The sequence below is a fragment of the Sinocyclocheilus rhinocerous genome, unplaced genomic scaffold, assembly GCF_001515625.1.
Source record: "Sinocyclocheilus rhinocerous isolate Xijiao unplaced genomic scaffold, SAMN03320098_v1.1 scaffold144, whole genome shotgun sequence".
NCBI classification, from domain to species: domain Eukaryota; kingdom Metazoa; phylum Chordata; class Actinopteri; order Cypriniformes; family Cyprinidae; genus Sinocyclocheilus; species Sinocyclocheilus rhinocerous.
This window is the reverse complement of record NW_015645650.1, coordinates 309,653-324,852: the sequence shown is the minus strand read 5'-3', so window position 1 is coordinate 324,852 and position 15,200 is coordinate 309,653. Positions and strand designations below refer to the sequence as shown.

General features: G+C 35.8%; 2 protein-coding genes across 3 annotated transcripts in view; both read left to right on the top strand.

The window, feature by feature from the left end:
* Positions 1–8,221, top strand: part of LOC107706864 (BTB/POZ domain-containing protein KCTD2-like) — a 19,442-nt gene extending 11,221 nt beyond the window's left edge. The window contains exons 2-5 of the mRNA XM_016510695.1: positions 2,162–2,281; positions 2,912–3,007; positions 3,365–3,490; positions 4,897–8,221. Of these exons, the coding sequence (XP_016366181.1) occupies positions 2,162–2,281; positions 2,912–3,007; positions 3,365–3,490; positions 4,897–4,926 (372 nt within the window). The 3' untranslated portion in view covers positions 4,927–8,221. The remainder of the gene's footprint in view (positions 1–2,161; positions 2,282–2,911; positions 3,008–3,364; positions 3,491–4,896) is intronic.
* An 854-nt stretch (positions 8,222–9,075) lies between these two features.
* slc16a5a (solute carrier family 16 member 5a) overlaps positions 9,076–15,200 on the top strand; it is an 11,026-nt gene continuing 4,901 nt past the window's right edge. Inside the window, exons 1-3 of one of the 2 annotated variants that reach the window (XM_016510713.1) lie at positions 9,076–9,366; positions 10,538–10,990; positions 12,662–12,805. In XM_016510713.1, coding sequence (XP_016366199.1) covers positions 10,684–10,990; positions 12,662–12,805 — 451 coding nt within the window. In that variant the 5' untranslated portion in view covers positions 9,076–9,366; positions 10,538–10,683. Of the gene's footprint in view, positions 9,367–9,409; positions 9,506–10,537; positions 10,991–12,661; positions 12,806–15,200 lie in introns of those variants that run through there. The other variant, XM_016510714.1, reaches the window with a different exon arrangement.

The following is a 15,200-nucleotide window of genomic DNA, read 5'->3' as shown; positions in this document are numbered from 1 at the left end:
AAACTTTAATTAATGCTGTCACGTAACAAATCTGCTTCCAAAACAAAATTTAATGAATTGCTAATTACAACACTGAAATAAAAATGTAAAGCCTGTACAAATACTAGAAATCATGAATATAAGTAATTGGGAATCATGTACAAAAATTACAAATCAATTAAAAACAGTGCACATTTCATTTATCTATTATAACATTTATGTAGTTTTGTTCGCTTGGCTGTTTCCTTATAAAGGTCCAGAAATTTGTCAAGTTTTTTTGTCAGGTGTCTTTTTAATTATGCTATGATATCATTACGTTGCTGTCTTGCCGCCAGCCAATCGCTGCATTGGCGATCATGGTTTCGAGTATCGATACATTTGCCCTTTTTGGGGAACACGAGAACGCACTGTAATCTTAGACAACTTAATTCAGATATTTTAATCAAATCCGCAAATTCGTTTGAAGAACCAAATTAGCCAGAGATCAGTTATCACGATTAAAAGATCTGGCATCTTTCAAATCATCTCAGATGTATAAAGTGATGTACGAAGAACGGGCCCAAGGTATGCGATATAGTACAAGACCAAACGCAATTTTAGCACATCTCAACACAGTAAACTAAACAAGCGTTTGTATGTGTGTATTTGTAATGCACATTTGAGGTCCAGTTTAATCCCGTATAAAATAAATACAATCCAGTTTAAAGGAATAGTTTATCCAAAAATGAAATGCATGTCATTTTTTACTCACTGTCAAGTCATTCCAAACCTGTGTGACATTCTTTATTATGTGGAACACAAAAGGAGATATTCCAAAGAGTGTTGTTAACCCAAACAATTTTGGTTGCCATTGCCTTTCATTGTATGGGCAAAAACACTGACACATTTCTCAAAATATCTTCTTTTATGTTCTAGATGGTCTATTTTGTCATTATCTGCTGCAGGCTGGTCGTTTTCTGGTTAACCAGTTACCTTTCAATCCAATAACCACCAAGATGACCACCTGGTAGCTGATTTGTTGCTTTTCCATGATGTTCTACCCGGTTGGACCAGCCAGTGACCAGCTAATGTCCATTTTAGACCAGCTAGAAACAAGTTAAAATGAACCTCTTTGGCCACCTTTGCTTTTGATAAATTAGTTGCTGTTCTAAGATTAGTATATTAGCTTGCATCAGTTGGATCTAAACTTGATTTCATGTTCCAAAACACAGCCACCAACCTAAACTGTATTTTATAGCAGGGTAAGTGTTATTTACAGTTCTGCAGAGGATTTCCTCTCCAAAGTGTTAATTTATGTAAAAATAGCAACCACAGTTTGAAGTTTCAAAATCACCAGAGCAGCTCATTTGAAAAAAAACTGTTGCTGCACTAATTTACTAAAATCATTCAGTGTACTTCTGAAGAGTGAATGGACTCACTAACTGGGTTCTCTAAATTCTCACTCACTTGATAATCAGGCATTACTTTACCTGCTGCTTGAGTGACATTCACATGACATTAATTGAATCAGTGGTTTGTCAAGGGAATTTCACAAATGATTCAGCAATATAACTGCAGTGACCACAACAGTGATGATGAAGTTAAATGAAAATTAAATTGCAATTGCAACAAGCAGTGTTCACACTGTCGGTTGTCTTAGATAATTTCCTGCAGAACTGGTGAGATCTTGAAAGGCTTAAAGTCTGTGTCCAAAAATTGTGTTTTTTTTGTGCGTCAGTGCTCCAAATTGTGATGATGGCAGTTATTGCGTGATGTGTTTTTTAATTATTATTATTAATCAGTTTGGTCTTGTAGTAGCGTATAATTCCTAATCATCATCTTTTATTGGCATGGGTGTAGCCTTAAAAGGATAGTTATGACATCTTTTACTCACCTCATGTTCCAAACCTTTTTTTGTTGTTGTTCACAAAATAAGATGTTTTAAAAAATGTCAGTGTTTTTCTGTCCATACAGAGAAAGTCAGTGGAATCCAATGTTGTTGGACCCCACTGATTTTATTGTATGGACAAAAACAATTGAAAAGTTCTTCAAATTATCTTATTTTGTGTACCACAGCAGAAAAAGGTCATACAGCTTTGGAACAACATGAGGGTTAGTAAATGCTGACCGAATTTTCATTTACGTGTGAGCTATGCTTTTTTTATGGATATTTATTTACTATAAAGCAGTAACCACGTGATAGATTTTCACTGATTTTCTGACCACTGCAGGTGTTCTAGAGGAAGCAGAGTTTTACAACATTGCGTCACTTGTGAGGCTGGTGAAGGAGAGAATACGAGACAATGAAAACAGAACGTCTCAGGTATGTGGGAAAACAACAGAATACATTGTGGGCGTGTTTTTTGGAACACAGCTATGCAATCTGTCAGCAGATTTGCTAGAATTACTGGGATTGCTCAAAGGAAGTATTTCATTGTCTACCTTCAAGCACTCTGTGTCTAAAAGTTCATCAGAATCAGTGAGTTCCTCATTCGAGAACTATTTGGGAACAGCAAACCTTCTTTGAATCAACATTTAAGATGTACAGCTGCCCGACCTTCAGTGTAGACAAACACAGACTTCTAGACATGATTTGAGAATCTGCTTCAAAGAAGAGTTAAAAAATCTGTCATTTTCTCACCCTCATGTCCTCATGTATGACTTTATTTCTTCGGTAGAGCGCAAAAGATGTTTTGGAGAAAGTGCACGCTGCTCTTTTGCATACAACGGAAATATATGCTTACTTTGTATAGAAAAAAGTACATTCTGTTCAATATCTATATTGTCATAAAGTCATAAAAATTTGAAAGGACATTAAGGCAAGTAAATAAAGAAAGTCATTAATTTTTTGGGCAAACTATCCCATTAAGAGATGTTTCCAAAACCTGTGCAGCTTCATACAAACTTAGAATTCTGTTTTAGCTCTTAATTCAGAATATTACTGATTTTACAGGGCCCTGTGAAGCATGTGTATCGTGTATTACAATGTCAAGAAGAGGAGCTCACTCAGATGGTTTCCACCATGTCAGACGGATGGAAGTTTGAACAGGTAGGTTTTGTTTTCTCTTCACTTCCCAAGCATATGTGGTGCTGTTGACCAGTATAGGTGTAGATTCTTTGTCTGTAGTATTTTAGCAGTATTTTATTGTAGCATCTTTTAATTCAGACATACAGAATATCTCTAGATAGCCACTTTATATCTTAACAGGTTGTTTCTTTCATTATACATGGTCTTACACAGTCATGTCCCTCCATTTTTTTTTTTACTATGTAGATTGTACCGATTGTAGATTTTTTTGAGAAACAGAATATGTCTACACCTTTCTTTGGGACTTACGTAAGCCACTGTTTTTGTTGCTTATCTGTTTGCTATGGTACAAACTTGTCTCAACTTGTCTATCTCAAGCTCATAAGTATCGGCTCCTCCTATAACTATGGCAACGAGGACCAGGCCGAATTCCTGTGCGTCGTTTCCCGGGAGCTCAACAACTCCACTAACGGAATTGTCATCGAGCCCACCGAGAAGGCTAAGGTACAATGAACACTTTTTCATATTTCCTTATTTAGTATAATTTCTTTAAAAACTTTGATAACAAAATACTTACTACTATTACTATTTATAATTATCATTATTTTATAACCATATTGATATATAGTCACAACATTTTGGCCAAAATATGCATCCCTACACAACTCCACTAACGGAATTGTCATCGAGCCCACCGAGAAGGCTAAGGTACAATGAACACTTTTTCATATTTCCTTATTTAGTATAATTTCTTTAAAAACTTTGATAACAAAATACTTACTACTATTACTAATTATAATTATCATTATTTTATAGCCATATTGATATATAGTTACAAAATTTTGGCCAAAATATGCATCCCTACAAACAAGCACAGCAAACCTACAGGTTTTTTTTTTTTTTCACATTTAAATAGCATTTACATTTTTTTAAATCAGAAAACACAATTGGATTTCCCCCAAATAGTTAATAATAATAATAATTATTATTATTTTTTTTTTTAATAGCCATATTAATATATAAGCTCACTGATGCTCCAGAAGGAAGAACGATGCATTAAGAGCCAGGGGGGTAAAAAAAACTTTTGAGCAGAATGGAGATGTGCATTTTTCTTATTTTGCTTAAATATCATATTTTTTAATGTAGTACTGCCCTTCAGAGGCTACAGAAGATAGTTACATGTTTTCCAGAAGACAAAATAAGTAAAATTTACCCTGATCTTCAAATTCATAAAAGCTCTTAATGCTTGATTTTTCCTTCTGAAGCATCAGTGAGCGTTTGAACCTTCTGTAATAGTTGCATATGAGTCCCTCAGTTGTCCTCAGTGTGAAAAGATGGATCTCAAAATCATGCAGTCATTGTTGGAAAGGGTTCAAAGACACAAAAATACTGGAAAACCAAAGAATTTGTGGGACCTGAAGGATTTTTCTGAAGAACAGCAGGCAGTTTAACGTTTCAGGACAAACAAAGAATTCATGAACAACTATCACTACAAAAAACAAAACAAAAAAAAAACACAGCTGTGGATCATAAGAACACAGTATAAGAATCTTAAGAACTTTTGAACGGGGTCATTTTTATAAATTCAACTATTATTTTCTCTCGTGGACTATATGTAAACATCTTTTATGTGAAATATCTTATTCAGGTCAGTACTAAATAAACAATAACATGCATTTTGTGTGATCCCTATTATTTTGGTAAAATTGTTAACATTTTGCAGATTCTGAAAGGGGGATGTAAACTTCTGACCTCAACTGTGTATATATATATATATATACTGTATTTATATAATTTTTTATTAAAAAAATGAATGAGGATATTAATTTCTTAACTGCCATAGCAGACTGTTGAGAAAATATTTTTAAACAAATGTAGAGGTCATCATTATCCTCATGTTTCCTCCACAGATCCTCCAGGAGAGGGGGTCCAGGATGTGAGGAACCTGGTGCCTGAGCCCACACAGATGTCCCATCCCTCACTTCCTTTCTCCAGATCCTCCTCCACCATACAGCTGACACCAAGTTCATCAGCCCACCCTCCCCTCCTCCCTTGTGCCTTTCCACTGTGGGGGTTTCAGTCCCCCTCCTCCCTGCAGTGCTGCAACATTAACCGATCAGCACCACCACTAACTACCACCCCTATTATCGACTAATCAAAAATGTGTCCGAGGTTAAACCTCAGACCATCACATTTGATGCAAGACTGCTCAGAGAGAGGATTACAGGGAAGGATTCATCATTCATCCTAATGCTTATTTATGCAGACTTCATCATCATCATCATCCTCCGCATATCCCGGTCATTATCATCATAATCTTTACAGCTGCTGTTTTAAGGGGGTTCAGTTGCCCCTGTTGGTTCGGCTGCATCCACATGACCATAATCTCCTCAGGACTTCCAAATGGCGTGCAAAATAGACCGTCAGTACAGCTTCTCATAACAACCACATTAACTTACACTGTAAATCATTAGCATCATTTCAGCATTCATTTCCCATTGCCTGGTCAGACAGAGAGCACAGCAGATGGCGCAACTGATAAAACAAAGACGGCGGCTTTTGAACATGCAGTATTTTGTCTTCAATGCAGCATGTTTCTTTTGTTAACTACCCATTTACCCGTCTGGAAAGAACCCGAGGAGAAGGGAGAACTCGTACTGCCAATTGTCCGGTCAGATGCCCCAAATCGCGTGTCCGTCGCTGTGAAAATGTCTCACATTTCCAATTTGCTCCGGTTGACTTTTGTCATCCTGTTTTTTTTTTCTGCCTTGTCGCTGTGGATATTTCAAAACAGGAAATAAAAAAAACAAGAAATATGTTGTTTTAGGGCATGTGAGGATTATGTATATTCAAAATATATATATTATGAAGAGGCCGAATGGAAGTCATGTAATTGTTGATATCTGTACCATAGTGGTCGTTTTTTGTGTTTATCAAGATGAGTTTCTCTATTTGATTGGGGAAGGTTCTGAATCGACCCCTAATGTACTTTTTTTTAAAAGCCTGGTTGCCGAGATGTAAAATTGTTTGGTTGTGTTTTTCCTTTAAACACTTTGTCGATGACTGGAAAAAAAACCCAAAAAAAACAGGAGACTTCTTGTATAGAGGTATCAGGCTTACATAGTCCAGAAGGTTCAGGAGACTGTTGTTGGACAAAGTGCCCACAAGTTTTGAGTCAGGGCAAAACTGCATTAGTGGCTCTTTGATGCATTTTTTGACACCAGATCTAACTCTCCCCGTAACATTTTGGCTATTTAACTGTTTAACTCGTTTTTGTTTAAAGTCTGATCACGTCAGTGCCAGTGGAATGTTTTTGAATGTAAAGGGCTCCATTTATTATGAAACGTTCTTGCCATTTCTTTTTTATTTCAAAATCTAATATCATTTCAGGTAAATAATTTTATGTTTGCTTCATTTTAACATTGAAGCTCTGTCTTTGAAACTGGTTGCCCTTGTTGTTTAGCAGCAGATAAACTTGATCTCCTGTTTTGTCTCCTGTATTTTGTTTTTTAATATTTACATTGTGGTTTCTCTGAATCTACTGTGATTACATCACAAATTGTCAGTATTTGAATGGTATCCAGGCTGTATTTTGGTTATTCGGTGGTTCTTATCTATCGAAGTATTGTTGAATCTAGGGGTCTGTCTAAGATGGCATCATGTACGTGGACTAAACTCATGTCCTTTGGTTTATCATATCAATAAGGCACAGTACTTGAGTTTGTGAGCTACTTTGTGGTTGTTGGCTATCCCTTTCTTCGGTTGTGTTAATGTTTTCCCCCTCCTGGAGAGAGTTTATTTGTTCAGCCCCAATTATTAGTCATTGTAGCCCCTGTAATGGGACCTCTGCTCTCACGGGATCCTATTGTACATTTCCATTGTTCAAATAGGTTTAAGGTCTAATTTCAAAGAAGAATCCTGGATTCAAATCTAGGTGGCGCTGTTTAAGTCTTTCTCCGTCCCAGTTGTTTTGTCTAGTGTTGTGCCTTTGACCTGTCATGCCCTACATGTCTTCGCTCCTAGATTACTCTTCTTTAAAAACAGAAATGGTGTTTATTTCATGTTTGTTTTGACTAAATCAGTTCTGTTCCTTGACTCAGATACTGACTTTGCCCGTTTCCCCTGAGTTTGTTATTGTTCTTGTTTCAGTGGTTCATCTGTATTTAGCTTTTCCACTCTTGCCCCTATGCACTTTTCATTTTGCACCTACCTGCTTTATAATGTTCTCACTGTGTGGATTTTGTTTTTAGCTTTTGTTCTATTTTTTGAGTCAAACTCCATGTGAGGCATAAGAAAATGTCACGAGCAGTCTCAAGTTTTATTTAGGAAACTTGGGAATATAGATGTCACATTGACTGCTAATGCTTTAAGCACTTGAGATTGTGAGACTTCTGTGTGTCTCTTTCTTTAGTAATCTACTATTCTTCTTTAGGTCTTGTGCCACATGTTGTTTAAGATCAAACAAAAAGATATATAGATAAAGATATTTTCTTTGTGAAAAAGATATATGCTATTCTGAAAAACAGGAGGTTGGTGTTTTGGAACGCCAACTTGGAAGCATGCAATGTGTTGGGTATATAATGTTATATGCTGGGATGTTGTCATATTGTGAAGGTGAATTGGTGCATGAACAGTTGACAGATGGTATTAATAATATTTGATAAGTGGAACTTTAAAGAAAAATATGGCCCTATTTTAACTGTTCTGTACAGAAATCGATAAAATCAAACACAGTACTACTGGAAAAACTTGCTTGCTGAGGCTAAATATGCTTATGCGACACCCCATGTATCTGATAAAATATAGCTTTCAGCCAATGTTTTTCAGCTGGCCAAAAGTGCAGACCTCTGTCATAACTTATTCAGATAAAAGTTAAAAACAAGGTCCATGTTTAACATAAGAGTTATTTTTTGCTGCCATAATAGTTAGTCTATACAACACCTGCATGCTTTAATATACAGTACACACACATTTTAATGTGCTAAAAACCTGCTTTTTCATCAGATGTTTTGGGTGTATTGCATTGTCAACAGTATTGATGTGAAGTGTCAAATATGTCACTAGGTTGATGAGATTGTGAAGCTAAGTGTTCTGGAAATGAGTAGTCTTGATCAGACTGTCCTTTTCATTTTTTTTCTTTTCATTTTTAAAGTCTTCTGATGCAGTTTCTTGCAGTGTACAGATTGCAAAATGATAATGTATGATTTTTATCATAAAATGTGTTTGTGTTTCAGACTTGTGGCGTGCTTGTTTTGTTTACAATGTTTTACGTTAGAACTTTGTTTATATGTATTCTGTTTAAAAATGTAAAACCATTAAAAAACATTTTGACATTAAACAAAAAAAAATTTTTTGTGAGATTGCGCTCACAACGGTAATTTCTCAACTGCTAAATATTTTAGAGCCTTATTCAATTTAATTTTTATTATTAACTATTGAAATATTTGGTTATTTGCCATGTTAGGAAACCATAATTTTACAATTCCCTGATATTTCATGACCGTGGGAACCATGTAAATAATACCATTTGAACTGAAGGTATACTTCACCGATAAACATAAATTCGACCAAACCCATATGAAATCGTCCATGAAATACAAAAGAAGTTTGGCAAAAATGACAGTCGCGGTCACCATTCTCATTCTGTCCAGCGTCTCCAACTGAAGAATTTTAGTTACAGGTTTGGTCAGACTTTTAATATTTTTTGGGGGTTACATTTTTCTTTAAACGTCTTGACTCTAAAGCTACTCTTAAATTAAAGTGGTCTAAATTGACGCTGTAAAGGTCACCGCGTGTTTTTTCACTTGTAAATGGAAATATTGGTATTGGAAATATAATGGATATGTGTGTTTGGGGTAAGAATAAAGAATAAGGTTTGTTTGGATTTAGAATCTGCGTCACGGGATCAGTATGTACTTATAACGCCAATGTAGTGCTGTTGGGAGTAAATTTGGTTTTTATAATCCTAATACTTGCTGTAGTTATGGATTTAAAACGCACTTTAATAAAGTATATGAGTTATAGTGCTTAACTACGCCAGCATTCAGGAACCCGCCCTTCAGCGCGATACAAGGCGGATGAGACTGAGCTGCTCTGGGGTAATGGCAAGAGGAAATGCCATGCCATCGCCTCGGTGCTCAAATTTCTCTACGTGTAGACTGCTTTTAAAGGAGCCGTTACCACTTCCATCTAGCTCTCCATTTGGGTTATGTGGTGATAGTACGATATTTAAGAGAACATGCTGTTATATTAGCTTTTGCTTAATCGGTTGGATCCTGAAACTGGTCCCTCCCTGAGTGTCTCCTCCTACCGCTGATATGACAGTCTCCGCAGCTCAGAGACACGGCGCTGGCGTGGATGCCTGAAAATGCGCTGAAAAGGTGCGTTTGTTGTTTATTACATTATTGTTTTTCAAGCTTTGGATTGTGTTGTGTTTGAGACTGGCAATACGTTTGGTTTGAAGAACAGGATGAAATGTTGACACTGGCTGTGAGACACCGGTGTTGTGGCTGATTTCAGGTACTTTCAATAAAAAGACTGTTTGTTTGAACAGCTTACTTAAGGGCTATAGCCGTCCAAACATGTCTGAAGTGTTTTTAAGTATTTTCGTAGCACTTGTTGAAAAAAGTCGCACGTGCGTGTCAGCTTTCCATAGTTTCTTTGTTGTTCATAGTCGCCTCTTCCTGAACAGCAGAAATGTCATTATGTCATCATGTTCAGAACACCCTAAAACAGCTGTAGAAACTGAACAAAAACACCAGTGGTGGAGAATTTGATTAATCTAAGTCCAATCTTTTCATTCGTTGGCTCAGTGACAGGTTACATCGGTACGCCAGTAGGTGGCAACACACGAATGTATATTTTCTGTGTTGAGCAAATCATTGAGTCCTTGAATCATTCACTCAACTGATTCTCTAAAAACAGAAAATCTTTAATGACTAAAAAATGAATTTATAGTCCTTATAATCCCTATCTTGGGTGTATACAAACCCACTGAGTGTGTAAACATCATAAGCCTTTAGCAGAATTATAGACTTGACTTTAATCAAGCTGTAGGAAAGACAGCAATACGTCTAAATAAATAAACAGTTTCAACAAAAATAAGTTGCTTTTATTGGTTATATGTACTTTTTGAATAATTTCCTTTCAGTAACTTCTACATAGCCTACTCGTTCACTCAAGGGGTGATGCCATTAATTTAATGAATCCAATGAAAAGCTACTTCACAGCACTCAATGCTATTTGCTGGCTACAATAAGTTTCCTTGTTAGATAGCCTAAATATTAACTTGGTTAGTATTCAGGTAAGGCCAAACAAACCGTGAAAAATGTCTAAGGTGGATGTGAGCAAATACCTCTCATGTCTACCTGAACTTGAAAGGTAAACAAAGAGGAGTTTGACAAGTTCATACAGCAACTTAGTTTTGTGGGTCCACCCAATATTCTGCATTTTATTTGCTGTATTTAAATTATTATTATTATTTTTTTTTTTTTAATATTGTGTTTGTGTTTGTTTAATAAAATGAGCTCTTTTTCAAATTTTTTTGTATAGGGGTATAGCAAGCACACTTTATTTGGAGGATATAGAATATGCAAGAATGTGTTGCCCTGCTCTTCTGCCGCTGACGGCCCAAATCTCCGCGGATCAAGTGGAAAAACCCAGGCACCAGTGACTTGGTTACCATCAGACTGGAAAATATGGCACCTCAGCAACCTTCCAGCATGGAGGAGCAGTCAGGGGAGCTATGTGAGCCTGAATCTGAGGAGGGAGAAAAACAAGGACCAGGACCCCCTTCTGATCAAGCTCATCCAGCTACCTACGATGCTCCAGATGGGGGCTGGGGATGGGTGGTCCTGGTGGCTACCATCCTTGTCTTAGCTCTGACGCTGGCCTTCCCCTCCTGCATTGGCATCTTCTACTTAGATCTTCAGGAAGAATTTCAAGCCAGTAACAGTGAGACGTCTTGGGTACCGTCGATAATGACGTCAGTTTTGCACGCCGGAGGTGAGGATGTTATAGAGAAATCTGTTGTTTCTACACCAGTAGCACAACAAAATGACATTGCAAAAATGACGATAGTTTTAAACAGGTTTCCTCAACATACCGCCTATCTTCTATTGGTTGTACAAACAAGAAATCCCACCTCCAAACTCATGGCATTACCTGAGCTCAGGGTTTCCCAAACAGGAGTTTGTGAGCTAATAATTAATTATATTGACTGTCATATTAAAACTGAAATAGTGATATATTGTATTAAATTGCAATTGTCAAATCAAAGGCTATGCTGCTTCTCTCTAACTCCATTTCTGCGCTGAGTTTAATGTCCATTTGGGAACACAATGCGTGCTACAGTAAGTTCACATTATTTACATGAACATTTGCATAATTTCCTGTATTTTTTTTTTACAGAACGTTACAGCATTTCACCAAAACTACACCAAAATAAAAACTCAAGGATATGTTAACGTGTTAAAAGCTTGAGGGTTTGAACATTTAAAAGTGATTAATTCAAGACATAAATATTTGTATTGTAATTTGTAGTGTTAGTTGGTTGTTGTAAAGCGTGAACTAAGTGGAAGCAGAGTCTTTGTTCTTTGTGTCTGGATGTCCCAGAAGTAGCAATATGAGATATTTTCACAAAGTAGCAATATATGACAAAATAATACAAAACAATTCTGACAAATTCATGCAGCCCTATATTTATAAATGATTTTAAAATAAAAACAATTTAAAAAACAACAACACTAAAACGTAACCGTGAACAATAAAACATTATTAAAGTACTGAATTATTAACTTAAAATCTCAGGTACTATACTTCAAGTAAATATTTTTACGTCTAAGGGTTTCAGTTAACAAAGAAAAAAAAAAGATTTGGGAAACCCTGAGCCAATGTTGCTGAGTCAAGCTGGTCAAAAATACGGAGCAATATTTTGAAAGCGCCACAGAGTCACAGTGTTTAAATTTTTGGGGGAATCAACCTATGAATGGCTTACTTATACTGTACTTGTGTCTGCATATTAAACTGGGTCAACCTTAATTGACATTTAACTTGCAAAAATACTTCCAATCCAGAGCCATGTTACTTTTGCAGCAGTTTTAAAAACACTTATTAAAACACTTATTTGTATTTAATATTTTTATCCTCCTTTATTAATAAAGCTTTTTTTTAACATTTTGTAGCTCTATGCACAATTTTGTTTAATCAGATGTAAAACAGGTACAATTATTTCATTGAATGCAATTCATCCCCACTGTGAGAAGGAAGTTGTGGTCATTATTTAATCTGATTTAGGTTGATAACAGCCATATTAATTTCAGCAGAGATGGCAATTAAACATCAGTGTTTGATTTACATGTTTACTGTGAATTTGGCTTTTACTGGTAGTCATAGTAGCAGTCATAGTATAATAAAAAAAGAGGAACAGCTTGATCCATCTTTTATTACACACACTTCATTGTACCTCTTCAACTGTCATACATCAATTACTTGTGAGAGTTGTGTGTTGACGTTTCGCTTAACATATTTGAACAAGGCAGTTCATTGTTCTAGGGTGGTGTCTTGAGTAGCTGGCTGTGGAAAATGAGCTGTAGGAATATGGCATGACATGCTGGGATTTTAGGAGTAAACATCTCAAATTAAAGCTTTTTTTACCGTTAAGTGTTTTTCTTGCAGGTCCTCTGTGTAGTGTGCTGGTGGAACGCTTTGGTTGCCGGGCGACAGTGATGTTTGGGGGAGTGCTGAGTGGTTTTGGGATGGCAGTCAGCTCTTTCTCACATTCCATCGTTGACTTATACATCACCACTGGGGTCATCACAGGTCAGTAATGCTGGGTACACACCACTATCGGGCTGGTTTTGGGCCGATTTCTCCCCTTCCGACAATCCTAGGTAATGTCCCGATTATCTTGGTGGTTCTAAAGATTATCTTATCAGATTTTCTTGTGGTGTGAGGTGTGTTAAGAGTGACTGAATCTGCTCGGAAGAATGTCGGAGGCGCCCCAATCGCGAATCAGAAATCCTGATGTGTGGGGGGAACCCTGAGGACAAACGCTCGTACGATCTGGAGATTATCACGTGAAACGAAACAATATCCAATCAGAAAACGAGCTGACAGAAGACGGAAGCATAACAAATGCAGTCATGGCGCAGCACAAAAGGATTTGGACAGCAGAGATGGAGGATCAGCTTGTCAATTTGTGGCAACAGCATGAGGGGTTATACAACGTGTCCATTTTCTGTCAAAATCATTCCAAACACTATCATCACAATTTCTTCCTGCCTATCGTCCGCCATGTTTATTCTCAAGTCTCGAAAGATTTGCGAGATTTCCCATGTTCACAGTCGGGACTCTGGTGTGGTGTGCTGTCTTTGTCACATCGTGGCACATAGGAACAAAATGGTTAAATCTAGGATTTTTTGTCCTCATGTTTGTGGCCTCTCCCATTTTGAAAATCTTATAAGATTTAAAAAACCTTTTAGTGTGTACCCAGCTTAAGTCGCCAGAGGAAGTGATTATGATATCTTGTTTGATCTGTAAGAAGAGATAACAGAGAAACAGTGATTACATAAACATCCTTGTGATTATGTAAAGAGTTATCACTAAGCACTTTACCAGCTGACCTGATATGAATAAGAATATGAAAAAAGCCAAAAGTGGCTGATTTCTTGAGCAATATCACACAAGAATCCTAATTAATCAGACCACCCACAAAAAAGTTTCAGATGTTAAAAATGTATGTACTGTAGCAACAAGCAGAGTTATGTAACCAGTAAAAATAAGTAAATGTGAAAAATATAAGTAATTATTTATTATTAATTTATCATTCATTAATCGATATTATTATTATTATTAATAATAATAAAATAGTTTAAATTATTTAATCAATAAATACATGTATTATATAGCTCAGATAGGCAGCATGGAAGTAAATAAAACATGAGCATTTATGATATTATTAATTGATTATTAAATATAAATATAATATCATAATTATTATTGTCTGTTATATACTTTAATATTTAAAAAAAATCTAAATATTTTTATTATCTTTATTATGATATATTATTATATTTATAATTAATAATATCAATAAAATATTATTTTTATTACTTACCAAATTTATGTATTTATTAATTAATTGATGATAAATTATTATATGATATACTACTAATAATAAATCCATTATTAATTATTTGATTATTAATTATTTAAACCATATAACCACAATTATTATTATATTTACAGAGACAGATTTAATGTATTTATTATTAATTCTTAAATTATATACAACTAATAATAATAATAATAAATGCATTTGTTTTTAATAGATTGGTTATTAATTTTTAAACCATATATTGTAATAACAACAACAACAATTATTGTTTTATTTACAGTTACAGATTTAATGTATTTATTATCAATACTTAAATGATATATAACTAATAATAAATGCATTATTAATTGATTATTAATTATTAAACCCCATATTAATGACAATAAATATTATTTTTATCATTATAAATACAGTTACAACTTAGATGTATATACAGTTACAGTTTTGATCGTTTGTAATTAAATAATAGGTGTTTACTAGGGGTGCTCCGATTGATCGGCTACCGAAAAAAGGCCGATCTCAAAAAAATCGATCTCAAGCTGATGACGCGCCTGCCGTGAGAGGTTTGGCACGACATGCAGCGGCACCGTCTCAGTCTCTGTCCGGCGCGGGTGAAATAATTATAATGCTGAAGGTGAGGTACTTGATTTAAGTGTTTACTGTGAATATGAACTCACCTTCATATTTCTTCATTAAATAACTTATAAAGTAATTTGAAAACCTTGTGTGAGACGTAATTTCACAAACAGCGTGAGTGAATCACCGCGCGCGCTCTCTCTCAAAATACGCAAATGGCTTCAAATCACCACAAATCGCGTCTGTCTATAAGCCAGCTACACGCTGCACAGTTGACACAGGAATTGTCACGTGCACAATCGAGGCAGTGTCACATCATCACTAAAGTTTATAAATTGCATTACTTTTTAATTCTTGCCAGTGTTTAACCATTCAGCGCTCGCGTGCTCTCCTGGAGACCGTTCGCTCATGCACACTCGCAGCGCACACATAATGCCAGGTTCACATTACTCCGTTTGCAGTGCATACGTGGTGCGTATTTTTTTCCGCGCTCATGTTAACGGATTAAAGCATTCACTGCAC